The following is a 20,255-nucleotide window of genomic DNA, read 5'->3' on the forward strand; positions in this document are numbered from 1 at the left end:
TTACTGTAGTGCGGCCTTTAAAACCAGGAAAAGACAACACCATGCCATATCACGATATTACAATATCCAAAATCCCTGATATCTAGTCTCACATCACGATATTGATAGAATACCGATATATTGCCCAGCCCTACTATCAACATATCAGCGTGCTGCTGGTAATCCTGGAAAACAGCCCCTCTGTTCTTTGTTGGCCATTTTGTTGGCGAATATTCATTGGACATCGTCGCTGTACGTTTTAATACCACTGCTATACAGTTTATCAATTTCCTGGGGGAGAAAAGGCACAAATAATTCAAATCCTGCAATAAACAATGGCAGCAGCAGGCATGGGAATTCTTAAGGTCTGCACAACCCATTAATGTATACTACAGTTGAATGTCATAAATTATGAATGAGGAACACAAGACAGCCACAGAAGAACGGAGTTTGCGGAGAACCATGTGGATGGTACTCATGTGTAAAATCCGGGGTACATCTGAAGAGCACTGGATGGAGACAAAGCCGTTCGACCCGTATCAAGCTAGTTTAGTGAAATTCTTAAAACGCTGCTCATGTTGACACTGGTGGTGGAGCGGTGAATTACTAGAACAGGGACATTTCTACCACAAATTACCTTGAATAAAAGGCTTAATATGAGAAATGGGTGGAATGACATTTGAGAATGTCTTCAGTCTAGTTTTATGTATGTATAGGATTGATGAGCAGGGTAAGAGAGTACAGAAAGCCCTTTCAGGGAAGACTCTGACCCCTTACATTTTTGTTTAAGGACACTGAGGACATACTAAGTAGTTTATTTCCATTTCACATGATAGATATACATTTCAGTTCCTCAACTGGAACTGTAGCGCCGTGGGGGAGAAAAATCCTTAAAGGGGTCGCTTTTCACCTGTCCGACCCTGTTGCAAAGATACACAAAAATGTACCTTAAATTACTGAAGGAGGCATCGAAGCCTCACAGAGTTGTCTTTCTAAGGAACAGGTTAGATGAGAGATCTTTTTTTTTTTTTTTACTTTCTGCATGAAATTCAACCGACAGAGTAAGTGCCAGGTGCTTAAAGCCGTTTTTACGCATGTTTTACTGTCCCCGCGCTGCCGCGGCCTCTTCCTCTTTAAGGCCCGCAAAACAGTGATGCATTGACCGTGTCAGTGAGTTCATACCATGAGCAGACCCATATAGTTTCTCCTCCCTACCCCCGATCACGAGCCTGCTGTGCTGCTGCCACAGTTACGTAAGATTACATAACACCAGGTCTGTCTGAGTAATATTTCATAACTTGGGGGTCCCAATGCAGTGGCATTACCACCGAACCCCCCACCCCACCCCACCCCCCACCCCCCAGGACTGGATTCAAAGGTGCTAAGCATGTTTAACCATGTGAAAGTCAAACATACAGAGGGGGAACATTTACAAATAAATAAGGGCAGTGAGAGGCTTGGGGGGGTGAGGGGGCAGTGGTGATGGGGAGGGGCAGTAGGAGGTGGGGGGGGATTTATCTCCCCCTAACCCTTTCCTGTGTCTTTAGCTGGAAATCCCAGACGTTTGGCTCACGCAAAAAAATTAAAAAAAAATTTGGGACATCAAAGACTTTTCCCTTCTCTCTTCGGGAGCTGCAGCGGAGGTCACAAAGGTCGAGTCTGGGACGCTACAAAACAAAGGCGACCCAGCTCCCCATCCCACCCCACCCCCCCCCCCCGGCTTATCACAGAACACAGTGATGCGGTCTACCCAATAAATGTCATATCAATGTGAATTAATCCAATCACTCCATGTGAATTCATTCAGCATGCATCTAGACGGAGAACGTTATCGCAGAAGTAGGCCAGTTGCTGTTATTTAACTGTCACGGCCTCGGCTACACAATGAGTTTCTCTCGCATGTCGTGCATGTAGCCTGAAATGCATATACTACCAGCATTCGTTTAAATGCAAGAACACGGGTCTGCTTGAGGACCCAAGTTATTTGCACCTGTTTGACGCAATACGTCTACATTAAATTCTCTGATTCTATAATGGGTGAAATAGTCACGATCAACTGAAAAAAACATGCAAGTGACCATCCCGTACCTGAGACAAAGCTGGAGAATACCTTCACAATAGTTACTGTTTTGCTAAACCCTAAAACTTTTAACAGGCACACTTAATTCAGACACACAAGTTGAAACGATTCAAGACCCATGGCGGAAATCAGCGTGCACACTCGAAGGGTTTCAGAGATTATCGTTTAGACACACACACACACACACACACACACACACACACACACACACACACAACTAAAAAAAAAAAACCCATACATCGCAGACATGCACCTCCGCACAAATGTCTGCACTCCCCGCACTGGGACACCAGTGAACAATCTCAGATGCAGATAACTGTGGCAAACACAGACGGGTATGGCCAGATCGCCGGCACAGATACCAAGCGACTATATAAATCAAAAGACAGAACAGGCAGGAAGATAACAGAAAGGAAAAATGGAGAGGAAATAGATGCCGGGAGATATCTGAGGCCGATATCGTAGGGGGAGAAAAGGTAGACTTATATACTGGGGGCAGTTTATAGTGGACCGACTGGAGACGGACGATGGCAGATTTATGTCATACGGCCCAGTTTACCCTTATTCATCACTGCCTGATGCAACGCTGACTGTATTTACCATAAGGGTTTCATTAGTGTGTTGTAGTCTATATCTATATATACACATAAACACACACACACACACACATATATATATATATATATATGGAACAATGGCGCAGAACAAAGCCTCTGTCTTTGCCCGTATCCCCGACACATCGACCACCAGTATTCTAACGGAAATAAAACAGGTGAAAAAGGAAAATTAACAACTTATTGAAACCGACTCCCCTCCCTCAGTTTTTTCAGACTGAAGACGTTTTCAGTCTTTTGCTCAAAACGGATCCTGCCTCAAACTATGCGTTTTGTTCTCGTGACAGACCGATAGATAGATTGGGGGGTACCCGGATGAACGGACGAGGGACGGATGAGGGGAGAGAAGCATGGGAGGAGCGAACAAGGCCGAAAAGAGAGAAGAAGGGGACAAGCCCGGGACATTTATCAACCATCAACTGTCCTCACTGCGGCTTACTGTGACACTAAAATCTGCCCCGTCGCTGTCGGGGCATCTTTCGTCTCTAAATGTAAAAAAAAACAAAAAAAAAAAAAACAAACGCACAACACAGCGCCATCAAACCGATATGAAATGAGAAACGTGATCGTGCAAAGTCGACGCATGCGTATGTAGAGTGACCAGCCACCACTGCCGGCTCCCCCAACTCCATATCACACCCCCTGACACACACACACACACACACACACACACACACACACTAAGACGTGCACAGATACGCATGCTCTCTCTCTCCCACACACACACACACACACACACAAACACACACACACACACACACAGGTACACATAGCAGACAGGCATGCATACACGCACACACCCTGCCTCCTTCCCACGTCTGGGCCCCTACGACTGGATGTACTGAATGGTGCCTCTCCCAAAGCCTCCATGTAAATGTGAGCAGAGGTAATCCTTCAAGGGGAGGCAGAGAGGACAGCATACGAGATAACTAGCGATAAAGAGCAGCTGAACGGGGAGAGAGGGACAGAGAGAAAGAATAAGAGAGGGAGGGCGAGAAATATAGGACAGAAGATCAGAATTTGGAGGCGGAGGGGGTAGGATTAGGAAGCGAGTGAACAAATTTGTCAGCCACGAAAAGGGAAAAAAGTTGAATTTGGAACGAGGGAAAACGGAGGCAGGCGAAAATGAGAAGGTAGGAGAAACAAAGGCAGAGGAGATGACATTATGAAGAGGGAAAAGGACGTGTACTTATACTCACAGATGGAAGGGAGGGCGATCGAGGGAGTTATGAAAAACGCTAAACAATCGACAAGGAAAAAATAAAGGTCAAAGGCAAACACAAAGTAGGAGCCAGAGTTTGGAGAGGAGTCCAATTTCTTCTCATTTGGCACTTTTCTTTTTTTCTTGCTTTTCCCGCGATTTCACCAATTCCTCTCCTGCCGTCCCTCCTTCCTACTCTCTCCCCTTCGGGTCCTCCTTCTCCTACAACCCCCCCCCCACCTCCTCCCCCTTTTCTTGCTAGTGCCGGTACTCTTCCTCCTACCTCTCTCTCTCTCTCTCTCTCCCCCGTAGAACATGCTCTCCATTTTCTCTCATTCTTTCTCCTCTGCTGTCCCCTTCATCTGTCTGTTCAGCGGCCATTCTTTTCCTTTTTCTTCCACCCCCCCAGAAACACACGCCCCCCCACCCCCACCCCCACCTCCAGTCCAGGTTCACAATGCAGACAATAATGAAAAATAAGAATAAAGGAGGACAAAAATCTGGACAGAGGGCAAAATCTGAATGAAAAGAAAATGCAGAAGAAAAGATGAAAAACTATTTACAGGAAGTAGCAGCGATTTATGGCATGCAGTCTAATGCAGGGACAATCCGGGGCTCTGCGCGGAGCAGGGGGTGAATCGTCTGGGTCTCATACCTTCTGTAACAGTGAGGTTTGAAACCAGCAGCCAAGCAGGACGGGAAGGAAAAGCGCCGAAAAACCCAGGAGCCCTCAGCCCGGTGCAGTCTCTGGTGAAAGTGGATAGTAAGCGCGCGTGAGGGAAATAGTCGGTCTGGGTGTGTGCGAGAGTGTGTATGTATGTGTGTGTGTGTGTGTGTGTATATGTGTGTGCATGTGTGTGAAGAGGTGGGAGGGGAGAGAAGGGAGAGCTAGGAAGAGAGAGAGAGGGAGAGAGAGAGAGAGAGGGAGAGAGAGAGAGAGACTGGGGATTCATGGAGAATTATCCAAGAGGGAGGGATAGAGGAGGAGTGTGTCGGTGGGGAGAGGAAAGGGGAGGGGGCTAGAATACATTTTTTTTTTTTACTCTCCGGGTATTGGATTTTTGTACTCTCATTCTTTTTTTCACTCCCTTCATTCCAAGGCTAATACCTTCTCCCTGAGAAGGAAAGAGTGCGAGAGTGAGGGAGGGAGAGAGAGAGAGAGCTGCTGTGCTTTGTCTCCCGCCACTGCAGTTCTTTTTCCTGGTTTCCTTTCTGCGCCGTCTCTCCTCTATTCAGCCTATTTTCTGCACGTGCACTTGAACTCTAAATCCTGTCTGCTTTCCCCTCCCCTTCCCCTCCCTCTCTCTCGCTGTGTGTCTATGTGTCTCTGCCTGTCTCTCTCTCTCCTAGACAGAGCTTGAAATAGTGCTAGCAGGCAGGAGAGAGTGAGAGGGAAGGAAGAGGAGAGGGCGAGGGGGACAGAAAAGGGGAGAGAGATGTTGAGAGGGAGGGGGAGGGGAACGAGCTTAGAAGGGCTGATACAGAAAGCGGAGGATTGTTTTGTGTGTGTGTGTGTGTGTGTGTGTGTGTGTGTGTGTGTGTGTGTGTGTGTGTGTGTGTGTGTAAACAGATTCATATACATTTATTTTAGATTACCTGTTTTACCACTAGCGGTACGCTATATGTGACATGAGCCAACCTGAAAAGAAGACAAAAAAAGTCATGCATTTTAGGAAATGGATGACAGGATAAACAGCAACTACCCTCCCCAACTACATTAATAACTAATCTGCTCTCTGATCTGCTGTGCAAAACTGTTTTTAATGAAAACTGATTACTAACATTTTCAGGAGATTGAATTGGTGCTATAATTACACTGAAGAGACAATTATATGGTGTAATTCATTGCCACAACGTTTGTTTAGGCTTGTGTAATAAGAAGAAGAAAGCCACTTTATTTTTGTCATTGTAGAGGTTACAATGACATTTGTTCTCTGCATTTAACCCATCCTGTCCTATCCCTCCAAAGGAACAGTGGGCAGCTGCTGCCTGGGGACCAACTTCAGTTCTTCTTTCCATTGCCTTGCTCAGGGACACAGACAGGAGTAGTACAGACAGGAGTATTAACCCTAACATGCATGTCTTTTTGATGGTGGGAGGAAACCGAAGCACCCGGAGGAAACCCACGCATACACGGGGAGAACATGCAAACTCCCCACAGAAAGGACCTGGGACGGCCTGGGGTTCGAACCCAGCACCTTCTTGCTGTGAGGCAACAGTGCTAAATGGGCCACAATGCCACCCAGAATAAGCCTAATAACTGCAGTAAGCTAAAAAAATATTTTTTTAAAATCTAAGTGCATTAATGATACAGTAGCTTGATGTTCTTTCTTTCTTCTTCTTGTGAAAACTAACAGATTGAATACGTATGAAAATACATATCCATCCATTATCTGAACCACTTATCCTGCTCTCTGGGTCACGGGGATGCTGGAGCCTATCCCAGCAGCCATTGGGTGGCAGGCGGGGAGACACCCTGGACAGGCTGCCACACGGCCGTAGCTTGATGTTTTTAAAATGTATTACTATATTGCAAAACATTTAAAACAAAGATAAACTCACCATCCATGCTGTGAAATGAAAGTCAAGTCTAGGCTAGGCTAGGCTAAACATACATCCATTAACACACAGAAATAACAGTCATTGTTAAGAAACAGTGCATTACCCTTCACCCCCAAAATATGACAGCAACTAAGCTACCGCTGGCTGAGGGATGACAACTTTTTAACAGTGGTGTCAAAGTCTGGTGATCACAAACACCATGGCCAAACAATGGCTGAACTAGGCAGGACAGCATAAAAAGCTTGGACCCATTGTGTTTTTCTTATACCAGCAAATTTCGCACTTTCAAATGCCACTTTAACAATGAAAGTAGACTCACTCTTTGTTCTCCCATGTCTGCAAAGAGCAGACCTGGGCGATGCCGTTTCTTGAGCTTGAAACATATTTTAAACTATGTTTGGTGAATCAACAAACTTGAAATTTTGTCTAATTCCAGTGCGACTACAAATTTGAGTTAACAGTTCAGCTGAACTGCTTTTCTTGGGTTACAATGATGCAAAATGTTTTTTTTTAACCACTACTGTTACAGTGGTGCTATAGGATCAATACAGAACTCAGCTTATAAGTAGATTTTCCAATTGGTAAATGGAAGCGAGTGATGTTTTGAGATGCAGCTGCAGAGATGGGAAGCATGGGACTGTGGGTCACGCGGAGAAAAATTGTGCTGAATACCCTGTCACCTTGGTTAAGAGGCTGTCTCTCCAAATTTATGCTTAGGCCTAACCAGATTTGCACCTGGATTGAGAGCTTCCATCTGAAAAAAAAGAAAAACTCCCCAGCTAATACACAAAGCCTATTCCTTTGGCTCCCAAGCATAGCATTCACCTGGGCATAAAAAGAGGCCCTGACACAAGTCCCTGAGAGTAAAAAGAAAGTAAAACCCTGAACCAAAAGGTGTGCAGATGGACAGGGTTCAGGCGAGCAAGGTTTTTTTTTCTTTGTATTATGCCCTTCATTTCACTTCTCCTTCCTTCTTCACCACAGATACGGTGACTATATCGGATATTTCACGAATATTAAGGCTTCCTGCCAAGGTTCTTTCACCATGAGCCACTGCAGTACAGCTCTTGTAAGGTTTGGCACTGTGAACAAGGAGCGGACATGACAGAGGTTTTGCATAATTGCCTCCGCAACGCTGCCCTCTACTGGTAATAAACGAGAACTACAAAATTACACAAAAGCGTTGTATATCGGCACATTGTCATCCACGTCGACGCCAAGTTAAAAAAAAAACCTCGGCCGACGGTGTGACAAAGACGGGAACTGACGGGGTTTACGGATATCTGAGTTTACGGTTCCAAAACGATGACACAAACGTGCTTATGGGGTTCGTCCTCTCCAAATGAGGGCAGTGCCCCCCCCCTTCATCGGCGTCCCTGCTGTCGGTGCCTGGCGCTCGCCGCATAATTGTCACATAACAAATCTCATAACTCGGACAAAACCCAGGATAACGCCGTCAAAACGACTTGGCTGTCGGCACGAAGGTTGTATTTAATGGAAATATTTTTAGACGTTTCGTCGTCGTATGAGCCGTCGTTGGTTAATGACCGCAGCCGTCGTCGCTCGTGTGCTGCGTGACGTTACGCTAGCTTAGCTAACTAGCTTAGCTTAGCTAGCTAGCGGAGACGTTAGCGGCGTTCGACCCTGCCCAAACACGTAACACACACCACAAGTCACAGTCAGCTGTGGTCTTAAACTGCTCGGTTTGTGTTGTTTTTTGAAATCTCACCTAGGTTGTAATTTGGTCTTCAGGGTGTCGAGTGTCCCGGTGGGGAAGGTTAACCAGCGGTTAAAGTTACCGGTCGACGGTACCGCACGTGACCTGCACGGGTCGGCGCACGTGAACGGAAGACGCCGACTCGGCGCGGTGATTTTCGCAGAATAAGAAATTGCGGTTTCCGTCGTTTCGCCGTCCGCTGCCGCTAACCCGCGGCCGAGTAAGACGCCGGAGGAGATCCTCGGAGGAAGAAGGGGGCTATAATTTGAGAGGGAAATTCAACTTCAATACATTATGAGTCCGTACAAGTTGGAAGAGCATGGGCACTTCTATCTGTGGGACAAAACTGGGGAACAGCGTGGCACTCAAAACAAAGTACGATAGCGAATTCGGGGGGGGGGGGGCGCCTGGGAGACCGTCGCCACAGCCGGGACGCGAACCCGCGTCTCCCGCTCCGCAAGCGACAACGTTAACCAGTCGACTAGAGCAGTGTTTCTCAACCGGGGGGGTCCGCGGACCCCTAGTGGTCCGTGGTGTAATTGCAAGGGGTCCGTGAAAATAAAATATCTTTTAAAAAAAAGATCCTATGACATTTAAAGAAATAGGATTATTTTACTCAAATGTGACTGAGACCTTTATCTACCTAAACTATAAAGGGTAACAGGACTTTTTTCTCTAATTACATCTGTTTCACAAGTTTAATTTGTTGTATTTTAATAAGAGATCTCGCTCCCGTTTGCATTGTTAAAAGTTACTGCATAAAAATTCTGTTGTTACATATATCTGAAAGTTACTGAATACATATTCTGTGTTGTTACATATATCTGAAAGTTACTGCATAAGAATTCTGTTTTGTTACATATATCTGAAAGTTACTGCATAAGAATTCTGTTTTGTTAACTATATCTAAGTTACAACTGAAAGCTCTTATTTTTGCCCCAAAGAGTGCATAAATGCTATAATGCAATTTAAAATGCAGTTTCTACTGTTTCTATCAAATTGCAACCCCCCTCCCCCAAGATCAGGTGGAGGGGTCCTCAGGGTAGATCAAAAATACGCAGGGGGTCCAGGACCCCAAAAAGGTCGAGAACCACTGGACTAGAGGGTCCGAGCGGTTAGTCAAGGACCAACGTGTCTGCTTATGCATGCACGTTACAGTACTGTAAACTACTAATAAGAGCCTTTAGCCGAGCTGTTAGTGATGTCGCCTTGTGGTGCAATGTACACCCCCCCCCCCTCCGTATCGAATCCCGCACCGGGCAAGAAAATAACCGGTTACAGTACAAACATTACACAGTTCATTTATTACCTTTTTTTTTTTTTAATCATTTTTCTTTCTATGACACCGAGTGGATAGTTGGGTTGTACGTAGCATTGAGATCTGTTTATTCTTGGTACATGACATTAGGATGTGTTTCTGTAACCGATCATTTTCTTGCCCGGTGCGGGATTCGATACGAGGTGTACTGCACCACAAGGCGACATCACTAACCGCCCGGCTAAAGGGTCAGACCCGCTAGCTAGGGGCTAACGTGTCTTATTAGTAGTTTACATTTCTTTTTCTCTCTCTTATCGTCACAGCAGTTTAGTTTGTGTTGTGCAGCACAACTTGCATTGAATTTGAACTATACACTACAGTGGGAATTTAGTTTGAAATGTACAGTAGCTGAACTAATTTAGGAGTAGGTGAGAAGGGGCAGGACAGAAGAAAAATAAGAGTATACTTCCTCCTACTCCTTTTCCAACAGGTAACAACTAATCCGATGCATACGGAGATCTGTTCTCTGAGTTGGATGTGTGGATTTGTTGATTCCCAGATAGCAAAATTGCTGTGGCCCGGACCCGTCCCACACACCCGACACTTTCATCCGGCCCACATACCGCGTGGAATGATGGCACATGGGCGGTCCGCTCCTGTTTACCATATCTGGGCCAGAACCAAGCCATAACAATGCCACACGTGCCATATATTTGCCAGAGGTGGCCCATATTTGTTTTGTGATATTTGGGCCATATTCACCATTTACCACACGGGCCACTTCAGGGTCACACCCAGATCACATGATGCAGAGAGCACCGCATCTTTGCCAAAAAGAGGCCCACGTTTGATTTGGCATATTTGGGCCATATTTGCTAATATACATGTGGGCCATGTCAGGCTCACGTCCATTTTGTCAGGGCCAGAAGAAGGCCATCAATGCCGCATCATTGCCTGAAGTGGCCCACATCCGGATGCCGTCTGGGTTACTTCAGATTTTTGGCAACGGCTTATCCGTATGTTATATCCTGCTTATTTACATGTTCAAAATAAATCATCGTTCATTCGTATTTTACTTGATTGCATTGCCTCTTTGATAAATTTCAACGATGGGAAATGTAGTTTAAACGAGCCATTTTTATTGCCTGTCACAAAACTGGTTAAATGTGAATTGGTGACTGTGTGCCGTGACATAAACGACGGTGTTTAAACGGGCTGACACCGCTGGAAATGTAGAGGCACCGCATGGGTTCTTTTATTGTGTTGGTATTTGTGACGTATTCAGCAGAACATTTTACTGCCGTTTCCTCTTGCCAGGTCTGGCAAACTGAAAGTCCCCGAAGAGGTGGACACTGTGACGCTTGCCAAGCACAAGGAGCGGGGCCCCCTGTGATGATAACTGCTTCTACACCAGAGGAGGTGGGTTTGGCCCGTTTGAAAGAACCCTGGGGAACAGTGCTGCCTGCAGAATGCTTTGAATGGGTCAGTCAAAGATGGGCCGGTGATTTTTGGGATTGGCACCCAAATTCTTCTTGAAATTTAGAGCATATCCTTTACATTGGAATTGTAGCTTGCCTAGTTGTGCAATATAGAGGAGATGACATAATTTGGTGTATTGATGCAAGTGACTATTTGAATGTAATAGAATTAAGAAAATATTGTGCACACGTCATCTTTGCCGTCTCCCTCATTGCTGTCTGCTGGTTAAGGGATTTGCGGACAGCTCTGTGGTGCAATATTGAGATATCTAGATATAAGCTTGAATAAATATTTGGATATAAGGGCGTATAATTTTAAGGTCTGCTGTATTTTTTAACTTTAGAGGGTCGAGCGGCAACATTGGATCACATCAGATATTTATTGAGGTTAGCCTCGCCACCCCTGGCCGCCCGCCACGAATGAATGAATGAATCGCCGTCGCCTGACAATACGCAACACCTCACCAGTATTTCTTATCCCTGGATTTATTTGCAACTATCTAAGAGACTCTGCAGTGTGTTTACGTTAGATGAGTTCAGAAAAATATTCAATTTCTTGAATAGACTCGGCTATAGTAGACCCTGAGAAACAAAAATACCATTTTACACCAGTTTCTTGACTGTGCTCAACTATAGTAGACATTCAAAACAAAATGAAACGCTTTCTGTCTTGCTGGTATGCCAGGGTTATGCGATTATTGATAGTGGGAGACTAAAACCAAGGTTTGCCATTATATACTGTGTTCAATGTACAGCTATTGATGCACCGTGTGTGTACTGAATATACACTGTACATCAGGCTCGAGCACTCAGCCCACCACAATACCAGACATCACCACCCAACAGCTTTGTTAAACTAACTTTAAAAGCGCTTCTTATGCTGAATATGCACAGTCCTTTCTATTGAGTATTTGTATTTATCTGTACCGACCCCCCCCCCCCACCCCCAACTTCACGAACCCCGAGAACCCGAAGGGGAATGCTGCCACATATTTGACAAGTTTGACTATTTGTCTACTGTGTAATGTGAATGACTACAAAAGTCGAGTCTGTGTGGCTCAACACCAGCATCCACGGCCCGCCACCTGTGCCTGCGAGAAGGCGTCGGAGTTGGCTCCATGGTCAAGAGGAATGGCGTGTGCCCCGCCCGCTTTAGCGTGGGCTCCAGAAAGGTGGCGCGGAAGGTTCTACAGGCTCTGGAGGCCCTCAAGATGGTGGAGAAGGACCCCGATGGGTAAGAAAGGGGGTTGCTGGGTTGGACACTGTATTGTGGCTGTTTGAATTAGAGTGAGGGGGGAAAATTATACATTTTATTGCCTTTTAGCTCGACTCATGGCTGACTCGTCTTTTAACTAGTGACTTTTAACTCCAGTGACATCCAAAGTCCATCGCAGCACCATTTGTGTTTACATGATATTCCTCATTTAGAGGTAGACCCCAAATAGCGATGTGATGATGCAACTCTCTATCCAATGAGCTGTACTACTACTACCACTACTACTACTACTACTACTACTATTACTTTTGGCTGCTCCCATTAGGGGTCACCAAAGCAGATCATCCGTTTCCATCTCTGCATCTTCCTCTGTCACACCAGCCACCTGCATGTCCTCCCTCACCACATCCATAAACCTCCTCTTTGGCCTTCCTCTTCTCCTCTCCCCTGGCAGCTCCATCTTCAGCATCCTTCTCCCAGTATACCCAGCATCTCTCCTCCACACATGTCCAAACCATCTCAATCTTGCCTCTTCGCTGTGTAGCACCTAAATGGTTGTCTGGAGGGTTATATGATGTGTGCTATTTAAATCGTTAATTACTTTTACAGTGGGGCGAAAACTCAACCCCCAGGGCCAAAGAAGAGATCTGGATAGGATTGCTGGTCAGGTAGGTTGCTGTAGCTTAACAAGATCCCAGCAGCATGGCTCTCTTATCCCTTGAAGTCTCCATTATGTTCTCTCTCTCTCTCTCTCTCTCTCTCTCTCTCTCTCTCTCTCTCTCTCTCTCTCTCTCTCTCTCTCTCTCTCTCTCTCTCTCTCTCTCTCTCTCTCTCTCTCCTCTCTCTCTCTCTCTCTCTCTCTCTCTCTCTCTCTCTGCTTAATTTTCTCTGTATAATCAGGTTGCTTCAGCCCACAAGAAGCAGGGAAGTTTATAAGGCGGTGAACCCCTCTGAGGAAAGCATGCAGAAAGCATGCAAAGACTCCTATCAGTTGCAACACTACTATGCCTTCTTTTGCTACGCTTAAGTTTGCCTGGGTGTTGAACTGCTCCCGCCCATCTGATACACTCCCTCCACAGAGATCCCGGCGAAATACTGAGCAGGAGTACAGTGGACCTGCATGCTGTGCAGATGTTCTGCAGCGTTTTAAGGTTTGCCCTGCGAGGGCATGCTAGTGAATTTTCTTGGAAAACTCAGGAAAGTGCTGACTGAGAAAAATAATATATATACCAGGCAAGACATGTAAATTAAGTAAAAAGAGAATTGAAAAATTATGTAAAAATATATATATATATATATATATATATATATATATATATATATATATATATATATATATATATATATAATACACACACACCAATCAGCCAAAACATTAAAACCACCTGCCTAATGTTGTGTAGGTCCCCTCGTGCAGCCAAACACGCTCTGATCTGCCGAGGCATGGACTCCACAAGACCTCGGAAGGTGTCCTCTGGTATCTGGCACCCAGACGTTAGCAGCAGATCCTTTAAGTCCGGTAAGTTGTGAGGTGGGGCCTCCATGGATCAACTTGTTTTTCCAGCACATCCCACAGACGCTTGATCGGATTGAGATCTGGGGAATTTGGAGGCCGAGGCAACATCTTGAACTCGGTCGTGTTCCTCAAACCAAACCGAACAGTTTTTGCAGCACGGCAGGGCACGTTATCCTGGCCACCAGGGAATACCGTTGCCACGAAGGGGTGTCCCTGGTCTGCAGTGACGTTTAGGTAGGCGGGAGCTACGTGTCAAAGTAACATCCACGTGAATGCCAGGACCCAGGGTTTCCCAGCAGAACATTGCCCAGAGCGTCACACTGCCTCCGCCGGCTTGCCTTCTCCCCACAATGCACCCCGGTGCCATCTCTTCCCCCAGGTAAACATTAAAACCACTGACAGGTAAGTGAATAACATTGATTATCTCGTTAGAATGGCTCCTGTCAAGGGGTGGGATATATTGGGCGGCGAGTGAACGGTCAGTTCTTGGAAGTCGATGTGCTGGAGGCAGGAAAAACGGGCGAGCATAAGGATCTGAGCAACTTTGACAAAGGCCAAATTGTGATGGCTAGACGACTGGGGGTCAGGGCATCTCCGAAACGGCAGGTCTTGCGGGGTGTTGCCGGTGTGCAGCGGTCGGTACCTACCAAAAGGACAGGACAACCGGTGAGCGGGCGACAGGGTCATGGGGCGCCCGAAGCTCACTGGAGTTCGCGAGGAGCGAAGGCTAGCCCGTCTGTTTCCGATCCCACAGAGGAGGTACTGTAGCTCAAATAGCTGAAAAAGTGAATACTGGCTATGACGGACAGGTGTCAGGACACACAGTGCATCACAGCTCGCTGTGTGTGGAGCTGCGTAGCTGCAGACCAGTCCACGATGACCCCCGTCCACCGCCGAGAGCGCCCACAACGGGCACGTGTCAGAACTGGACCGCGGAGCAATGGAAGAAGGTGGCCTGGTCTGACGAATCACGTTTTCTTTCACATCATGTGGGTCGGGTGCGTGTGCTTCATCTACCTGGGGAGGAGATGGATGCACTATGGGACGAATGCAAGCCGGCGGAGGCAGTGCGACGCTCTGGGCAATATTCTGCTGGGGAAACTTTGGGTCCTGGCATTCGTGGGGATGCTACTTTGACACATGCAACATCTAGCTAAACATCGCTGCAGACCAGGTAAGCCCCTTCACGGCAGCGGTATTCCCTGATGGCAGTGGCCTCTTTCAGCAGGATAACGCACCCTGCCGCACCGCAAGAATTCTTCAGGAATGGTTTGAGGCCTCCAAATTCCCCAGATCTCAGTCCAACCGAGCATCTGTGGGATGTGCTGGGAAAACAAGTCCGATCCGTGGAGGCCCCGCCTCGCAACACATGGGACTTAAAGGATCTGCTGCTAACGTCTCGGTGCCAGATACCAGAGGACACCTCCAGAGGTCTTGTGGAGTCCATGCCTCGACGGGTCGGAGCTGTTTTGGTGGCATGAGGGGGGACCTACACACTATTAGGCAGGTGGTTTTAAAGGTTTTGGATAATCAGAGTATACATAGATACACAAATAGATAAGTAAATAAGGTAAACTAAGTCATTATTTTGACCAGTCCATCACTTAGTCGCTAGCAGTGGGTGTTATTTTCATAACAAGAAGTATAAAGATTGGCGTCCAGGTGGCGTGGCGGTCCATTCCGTTGCCTACCAACACGGGGATCGCCGGTTCGATTCCCCGTGTTACCTGCGGCTTGGTCGGGCGTCCCTACAGACACAATTGGCTGTGTCTGCGGGTGGGAAGCCGGATGTGGGTGTGTGTCCTGGTCACTGGCTGCACTAGCGCCTCCTCTGGTCGGGGGGGGGAGGAGAGAGCGTGATCCTCCCACGCGCTACGTCCCCCTGGTGAAACTCCTCACTGTCAGGTGAAAAGAAACAGCTGGTGACTCCACACGTATGGGAGGAGGCATGTGGTAGTCTGCAGCCCTCCCCGGATCAGCGACCGGGACGGCTCGGAAGAGTGGGGTAATTGGCCAGGTACAATTGGGGGGAAAATTTATCAAAAAAAAGAAAAAAGAAGTATCAAGATCATTTTGTTTTTTAAGAGGCAGTTCAGAAGTGAAATAAATAAATAAATAATTTGCCAAATGAAATGAAAACCAGGCAGTAAAATATCAGTTTTATCATATTTTTATCTAAATTTTTTTTAGCATTTTCCACCTTTATTTGATAGTGACAGTAGCGAGAGAGAGAGAGACAGGAAAGGCAGTGGGGAGAGAGAAGGGATGACATGCAGCAAAGGGCCCGGGACGGATTTCAACCCGGGCCGCTGCAGTAAAGACCCACCCTTACGTGGTACGTGCTCCACCAGATGAGCCACCAGGGGGCCCCCATCTTAGGAAAATTTCAATTTGCAGGACGGAATATTTGAAAATTCCTCCGGGTGCTCCGGTTTCCTCCCACAGTCCAGAGACATGTAGGTCAGGTGACTCGGCCGCACTAAATTGTCCCTAGGTGTGAAAGAGTGTGTGTGAGTGTGTGTGTGTGTGTGTGTGTTGACCCTGTGATGGCCTGGCGGCCTGTCCGGGGTGTCTCCCCCGCCTGCCGCCCAATGCCTGCTGGGATAGGCTCCGGCATTCCCGCGACCCTGAGAGCAGGATAAGCGGTTTGGATAATGGATGATGGAATATGTAGAAACAAACAACTCTGTGTGACAAATCCTCTTTATTTTGTTTTAATCTGAGTTCTCGGTTCCAGATGTGTGTTGGTTGTCGACAAAACGTGCGATTTAGGAGACGTGGAAGGGACAACACGTTGACATTAGCACACCGATGACTAGCGGTACGCGTCCGGCGGGTGCGTTTAGCTGCTGCTCATGACGCTGCTGATCCAGCTGTTGTAGCGGCACACGCGGGCGTAGACGCTGGGGTGTCCCTTCATGGCGCAGTCGTAACCCCAGGACACCACTCCCTGCAGCTGGCCGTTACACACCAGGGGACCGCCAGAGTCGCCCTGGGGCAATTGGACAGAGAGGGGGTGGGGGGGGGGATTGAAAATCAACTTGGAAGAACTCAAGAGGAAGTTTGACCAAGCACTATAGAAACTCACTCACACCTACGAGCTGCCCAGTACAACCAGGGTGATCCTATACTACACCAGTGCTACTCATTCGGGGCGTAAACCTCAGCGGGACGGTAAGAGTCTCACAAACCTGCAGCAATCGTTGTACGGGCAGACGCACAATTATTTACCTACAGACCAGGGGGCCCCTGGTCCTTGCCCAACCCCACACCCCCCCATTTTATATCAACTTACCTGGCAGCTGCTGGCACCGCCATGCATGAAGCCGGAGCACACCATGTTGTCGGTGAACAGGTGGGGGTAGGCGCCGCGGCAGATCCGGTCGTCAATAACGGGCTGCCTCAGGCACTGCAGCCTGTCGGGGAAGTTGTCTGAGGTGCAGGAAGGAATCAGAAGTTAAGACACGGGACGTCGAGAAGGCCCGAGTACGTGTATAGATACGCGAAACACGACACGGCGTAACGTGTGGAGTGGGCCACGCCATGTAAGACGTATGCCTCCACACCTTTCGCGGGCAGCGATATTATGAACCCTACATAGGCCTCGCCAAAATCCCGTTTCTGGCTTTGTCACGTGTGCGCCACCGTAGCAACGCGAAAATATGTTGTTATGGGGTTAGCGCTCATCAAGGAAACGCTGTACACCCACAATTTAACCTGTCTAAGTTATCCACAATCAACATTAACGTTTTTAACTCAATCTTTGCTTGCTCCACGTTTGAGCATAGGATACTTCACCCCTTATCATGACTACAAACAAAACGAGCTCCTATATTGTAGTAATATGACTTTTACATTTATACACAGGTAACAACTTACTGATCAGCTTTCTTAAATGTGAGAAAGTCTATTTATCAGATATATGTTCATTTTCAGACAACTAACGTTACTTACCTCCGTTCTGTTGTTGACAGCCAGCAGTCCAAAATTACAAAAGCAGCCAGCTGTCCAAAATTGCGAAAAATACAAAATTACAAAATTGAAGGTAGCTAACGTTAGCTTTGCTTCGCACCGAGTTGATAGTTGATTGTTTCCTTAGCAACGCAGCGGAAATCCGGCGTCCGTTCGCGAGATTTGGGACAGGGTACGGGATTTTGGCGAGGGCTATGTAGGGTTCATAATATCGCTGCCCGGGCAAAGTCTGGGATTTCTGAAAAGCAAGATGGATGCGACGGCACGTGTTCGTTCGTCTGTTTATTCTCTGCACCCGGGTGCACTTCGCAAGGGCTTTTGGTGTCAGAATTTTTTTTTTTTAATTGTACCAAATATTAAAGGTAGAGTAATGTAAAATCATTATTGGCCAGGCATTGCGCTCATCTTTTCACCTCACATAGGAGAACTCCACAAATGGCCTAGTTTAGACTGACCCTATAACGGTTATTTAAGGGAATGGAATCACAGCCGGCCAAACTTCACCTTAACCTTACCTCAGCCATAATCACCTTATATTATAACTAGGAGATGTCACTGTACATACTATGAATTCACTCTCTAGCTTTAACCCACCCTCAGTGGGCAGCCATGTGTACACCAGGAGCGGTGGGCAGCCGCAGTGCAGCGCCCGGGGACCAACTCCAGCTCTTCACCACCGCCTCGGTCAGTGGGGCAGGAAGGAGTATTAACCTTAACATCCATGCCTTTGATGGTGGGGGAGGGTTGGAGCACCCGGAAGAAACCCACGCGGACACGGGGTGAACATGCAAACTCCACACAGAAAGGACCTAGGACGGCCTGGGGGTTCGAACCCAGGACCTTCTTGCTGTGAGACAACAGTACTAACCACTGGGCTGCACCGTATACAACTTGTGCTAAACCACTGGTTACATTTTATACTGCATCGGTTTCTAAAACTTACCGCCGTTGGCGGCCATGTTGCCCCAACCGGACACCATGCAGTTCTCGTCGGCCACGGGGCAGCGGGATGGCAGGGCCACGGTTTGGACGTAGCTGTTGAGGGCAGCGGGGCGGCTCAGCTTGATCAGCATGACGTCGTTGTCCAGGTTGTAGCTGTTGTAGCTGGGGTGTTTGATCAGCCTGGCGGAGTCGATCCACTGCTCGGTGCCCTCGTTCACAGCAAGGTTGTGCTCACCCAGACGGACCTGGATACGGCTGGCGTCGGCGAGGGGGTTAGTGGTCGAGAGTTCAATTCTTTACATCTTTTTTTTGGGATTTTTCTCCGGCCAATTACCCCGCTCTTCTGAGCCTTCCCGGTCGCTGCTCCAGCCCCCTCTGCCCATCCGGGGGAGGGCTGCAGACTACCACACGCCTCCTCCGATACACGCGGAGTCGCCAGCCGCTTCTTTTCACCTGACAGTGAGGAGTTTCGCCAGGGGGACGTAGCACGTGGGAGGATCACACTATTCCCCCCAGCCCCCCGAACAGGTGCCCTGACCGACCAGAGGAGGCGCTAGTGCAGCGACCAGGACACATACCTACATCAGGCTTCCCACATCTTTTAAGACGTTTGTAACTCGTCTAAAAGTCTGTGTAAAGGACAGTTTATTTTCCCGCGTCTCATTACTGCTTAGCCTGCCTGCGTAATTATCTTACTTTACTGTAATAAAGAAGTAAATACTACGTTTGAGGGATTGGCTTATTTTCACAGGGATGTCAGAGATGCGCGCTCCTGCACCGTCCCACTAAGCGCCAAATAAATATTCTGCCCATCGGGACGTACAGGACGAGTATTGCATGTTTTATAGCAGCGCTTCAATATTTAGGATTTGAAGAGTCTGGCCCTTGAATGTTTTAGATGAAAACCATTTCGATGACGCTCTCGGGGATCGCAGCAGACACGCGATTGCGCCCGCGCGTCACGGCGTCGCCAATACTTACGACTTGTGGCAGTGAGCGGCAGAAACCACCCACTGGCTCGAGATGAGGGACCCTCCGCAGAAATGGTAGCCGGCGTTCAGGGACACCTGGTAGGGGACAGAGTGCCTGGGACACTCATAACCTCCAACGATCTTGTCGTCTCCCTCGGGGACGGCAACTGAAAGAGTTTTGTCAAAAGTTGGCTGCGCTTCACAAAGAATGGTCAGCAATGAAACGAAATAAGAGAACTGGTTCGTGAGGTTTGGCCGTGAGGCCGTGGCTCAACTGCAGGTTGGGGTTATTAATCCGAAGCGAAGAGGACAGAAACGGCGGAGGTTAAGCTCTCTTACATGCTGCTCCGATCAAAGCCAGGAACGCCAGGGCCTTCATGGTAACGCTCGTCTGAATGTCAGAGGGATGCTCACACAGCGAAAGCCAAGGCGGGAGCCTTAATATATATATACATACCCGTTCTCCCCCCCCCCCCTTCGCTTATGGGAACGAGCCATACGGCTGAGGGCGACAGCCGAGACCTTGGGTAATGTGGACATTAATGTAATGAAAAGCCCGGGCCAGTCAAGGACACGCCACATTCAGCAGTTCTCTCGGTTCTACGATTACGTAACGCAAAAAAAAAAAGAAAGAAGGAAGGAAGGCAATTACTACTCGATTCTCCAGCATGAATTTTAAGTCTCGACACAGACATATAGACACACCGTAGCTGAGGAAGTGCCATCAGTCAATATTTCCCAGTAGAAAA

At 47.7% G+C, this 20,255-nt stretch overlaps 1 protein-coding gene and 1 pseudogene across 2 annotated transcripts; one reads left to right on the forward strand and one right to left on the reverse strand.

Annotated features, from left to right (window-relative positions):
- Positions 1–7,537: 7,537 nt before the first annotated feature.
- On the forward strand, positions 7,538–13,041 carry LOC130128430 (40S ribosomal protein S19-like; annotated as a pseudogene).
- Positions 13,042–16,327: 3,286 nt separating this feature from the next.
- Positions 16,328–19,885, reverse strand: LOC130128913 (trypsin-3-like). Of its 2 annotated transcripts, none has more exons than XM_056298689.1 (5): positions 19,846–19,885; positions 19,517–19,673; positions 18,537–18,790; positions 16,917–17,053; positions 16,328–16,613 (listed from the first exon to the last, which is right to left on the reverse strand). In XM_056298689.1, the coding sequence occupies exons 1-5, from the start codon at positions 19,883–19,885 to the stop codon at positions 16,464–16,466; spliced, it is 738 nt and encodes a 245-aa protein (XP_056154664.1). In that variant the 3' UTR covers positions 16,328–16,463. The 2 variants fall into 2 exon arrangements, with proteins under 2 accessions (XP_056154664.1, XP_056154665.1); XM_056298690.1 differs by having other exon boundaries at positions 16,917–17,037; positions 18,533–18,790.
- Between the last annotated feature and the right edge of the window lie 370 nt (positions 19,886–20,255).

The sequence above is a fragment of the Lampris incognitus genome, chromosome 18 (assembly GCF_029633865.1).
Source record: "Lampris incognitus isolate fLamInc1 chromosome 18, fLamInc1.hap2, whole genome shotgun sequence".
Taxonomy (NCBI): Eukaryota; Metazoa; Chordata; class Actinopteri; order Lampriformes; family Lampridae; genus Lampris; species Lampris incognitus.

Excerpts from the sequence above, each read along its gene's own strand:
- LOC130128913 (XM_056298689.1), bottom strand. The coding sequence starts at position 19,885 with ATGAAGGCCCTGGCGTTCCTGGCTTTGATCGGAGCAGCAT. Across the intron at positions 19,674-19,845 it reads GGCTTTGATCGGAGCAGCAT|TTGCCGTCCCCGAGGGAGAC; the intron begins GTAAGAGAGCTT and ends AAACTCTTTCAG. Across the intron at positions 18,791-19,516 it reads GCCGCTCACTGCCACAAGTC|CCGTATCCAGGTCCGTCTGG; the intron begins GTAAGTATTGGC and ends CGCCGACGCCAG.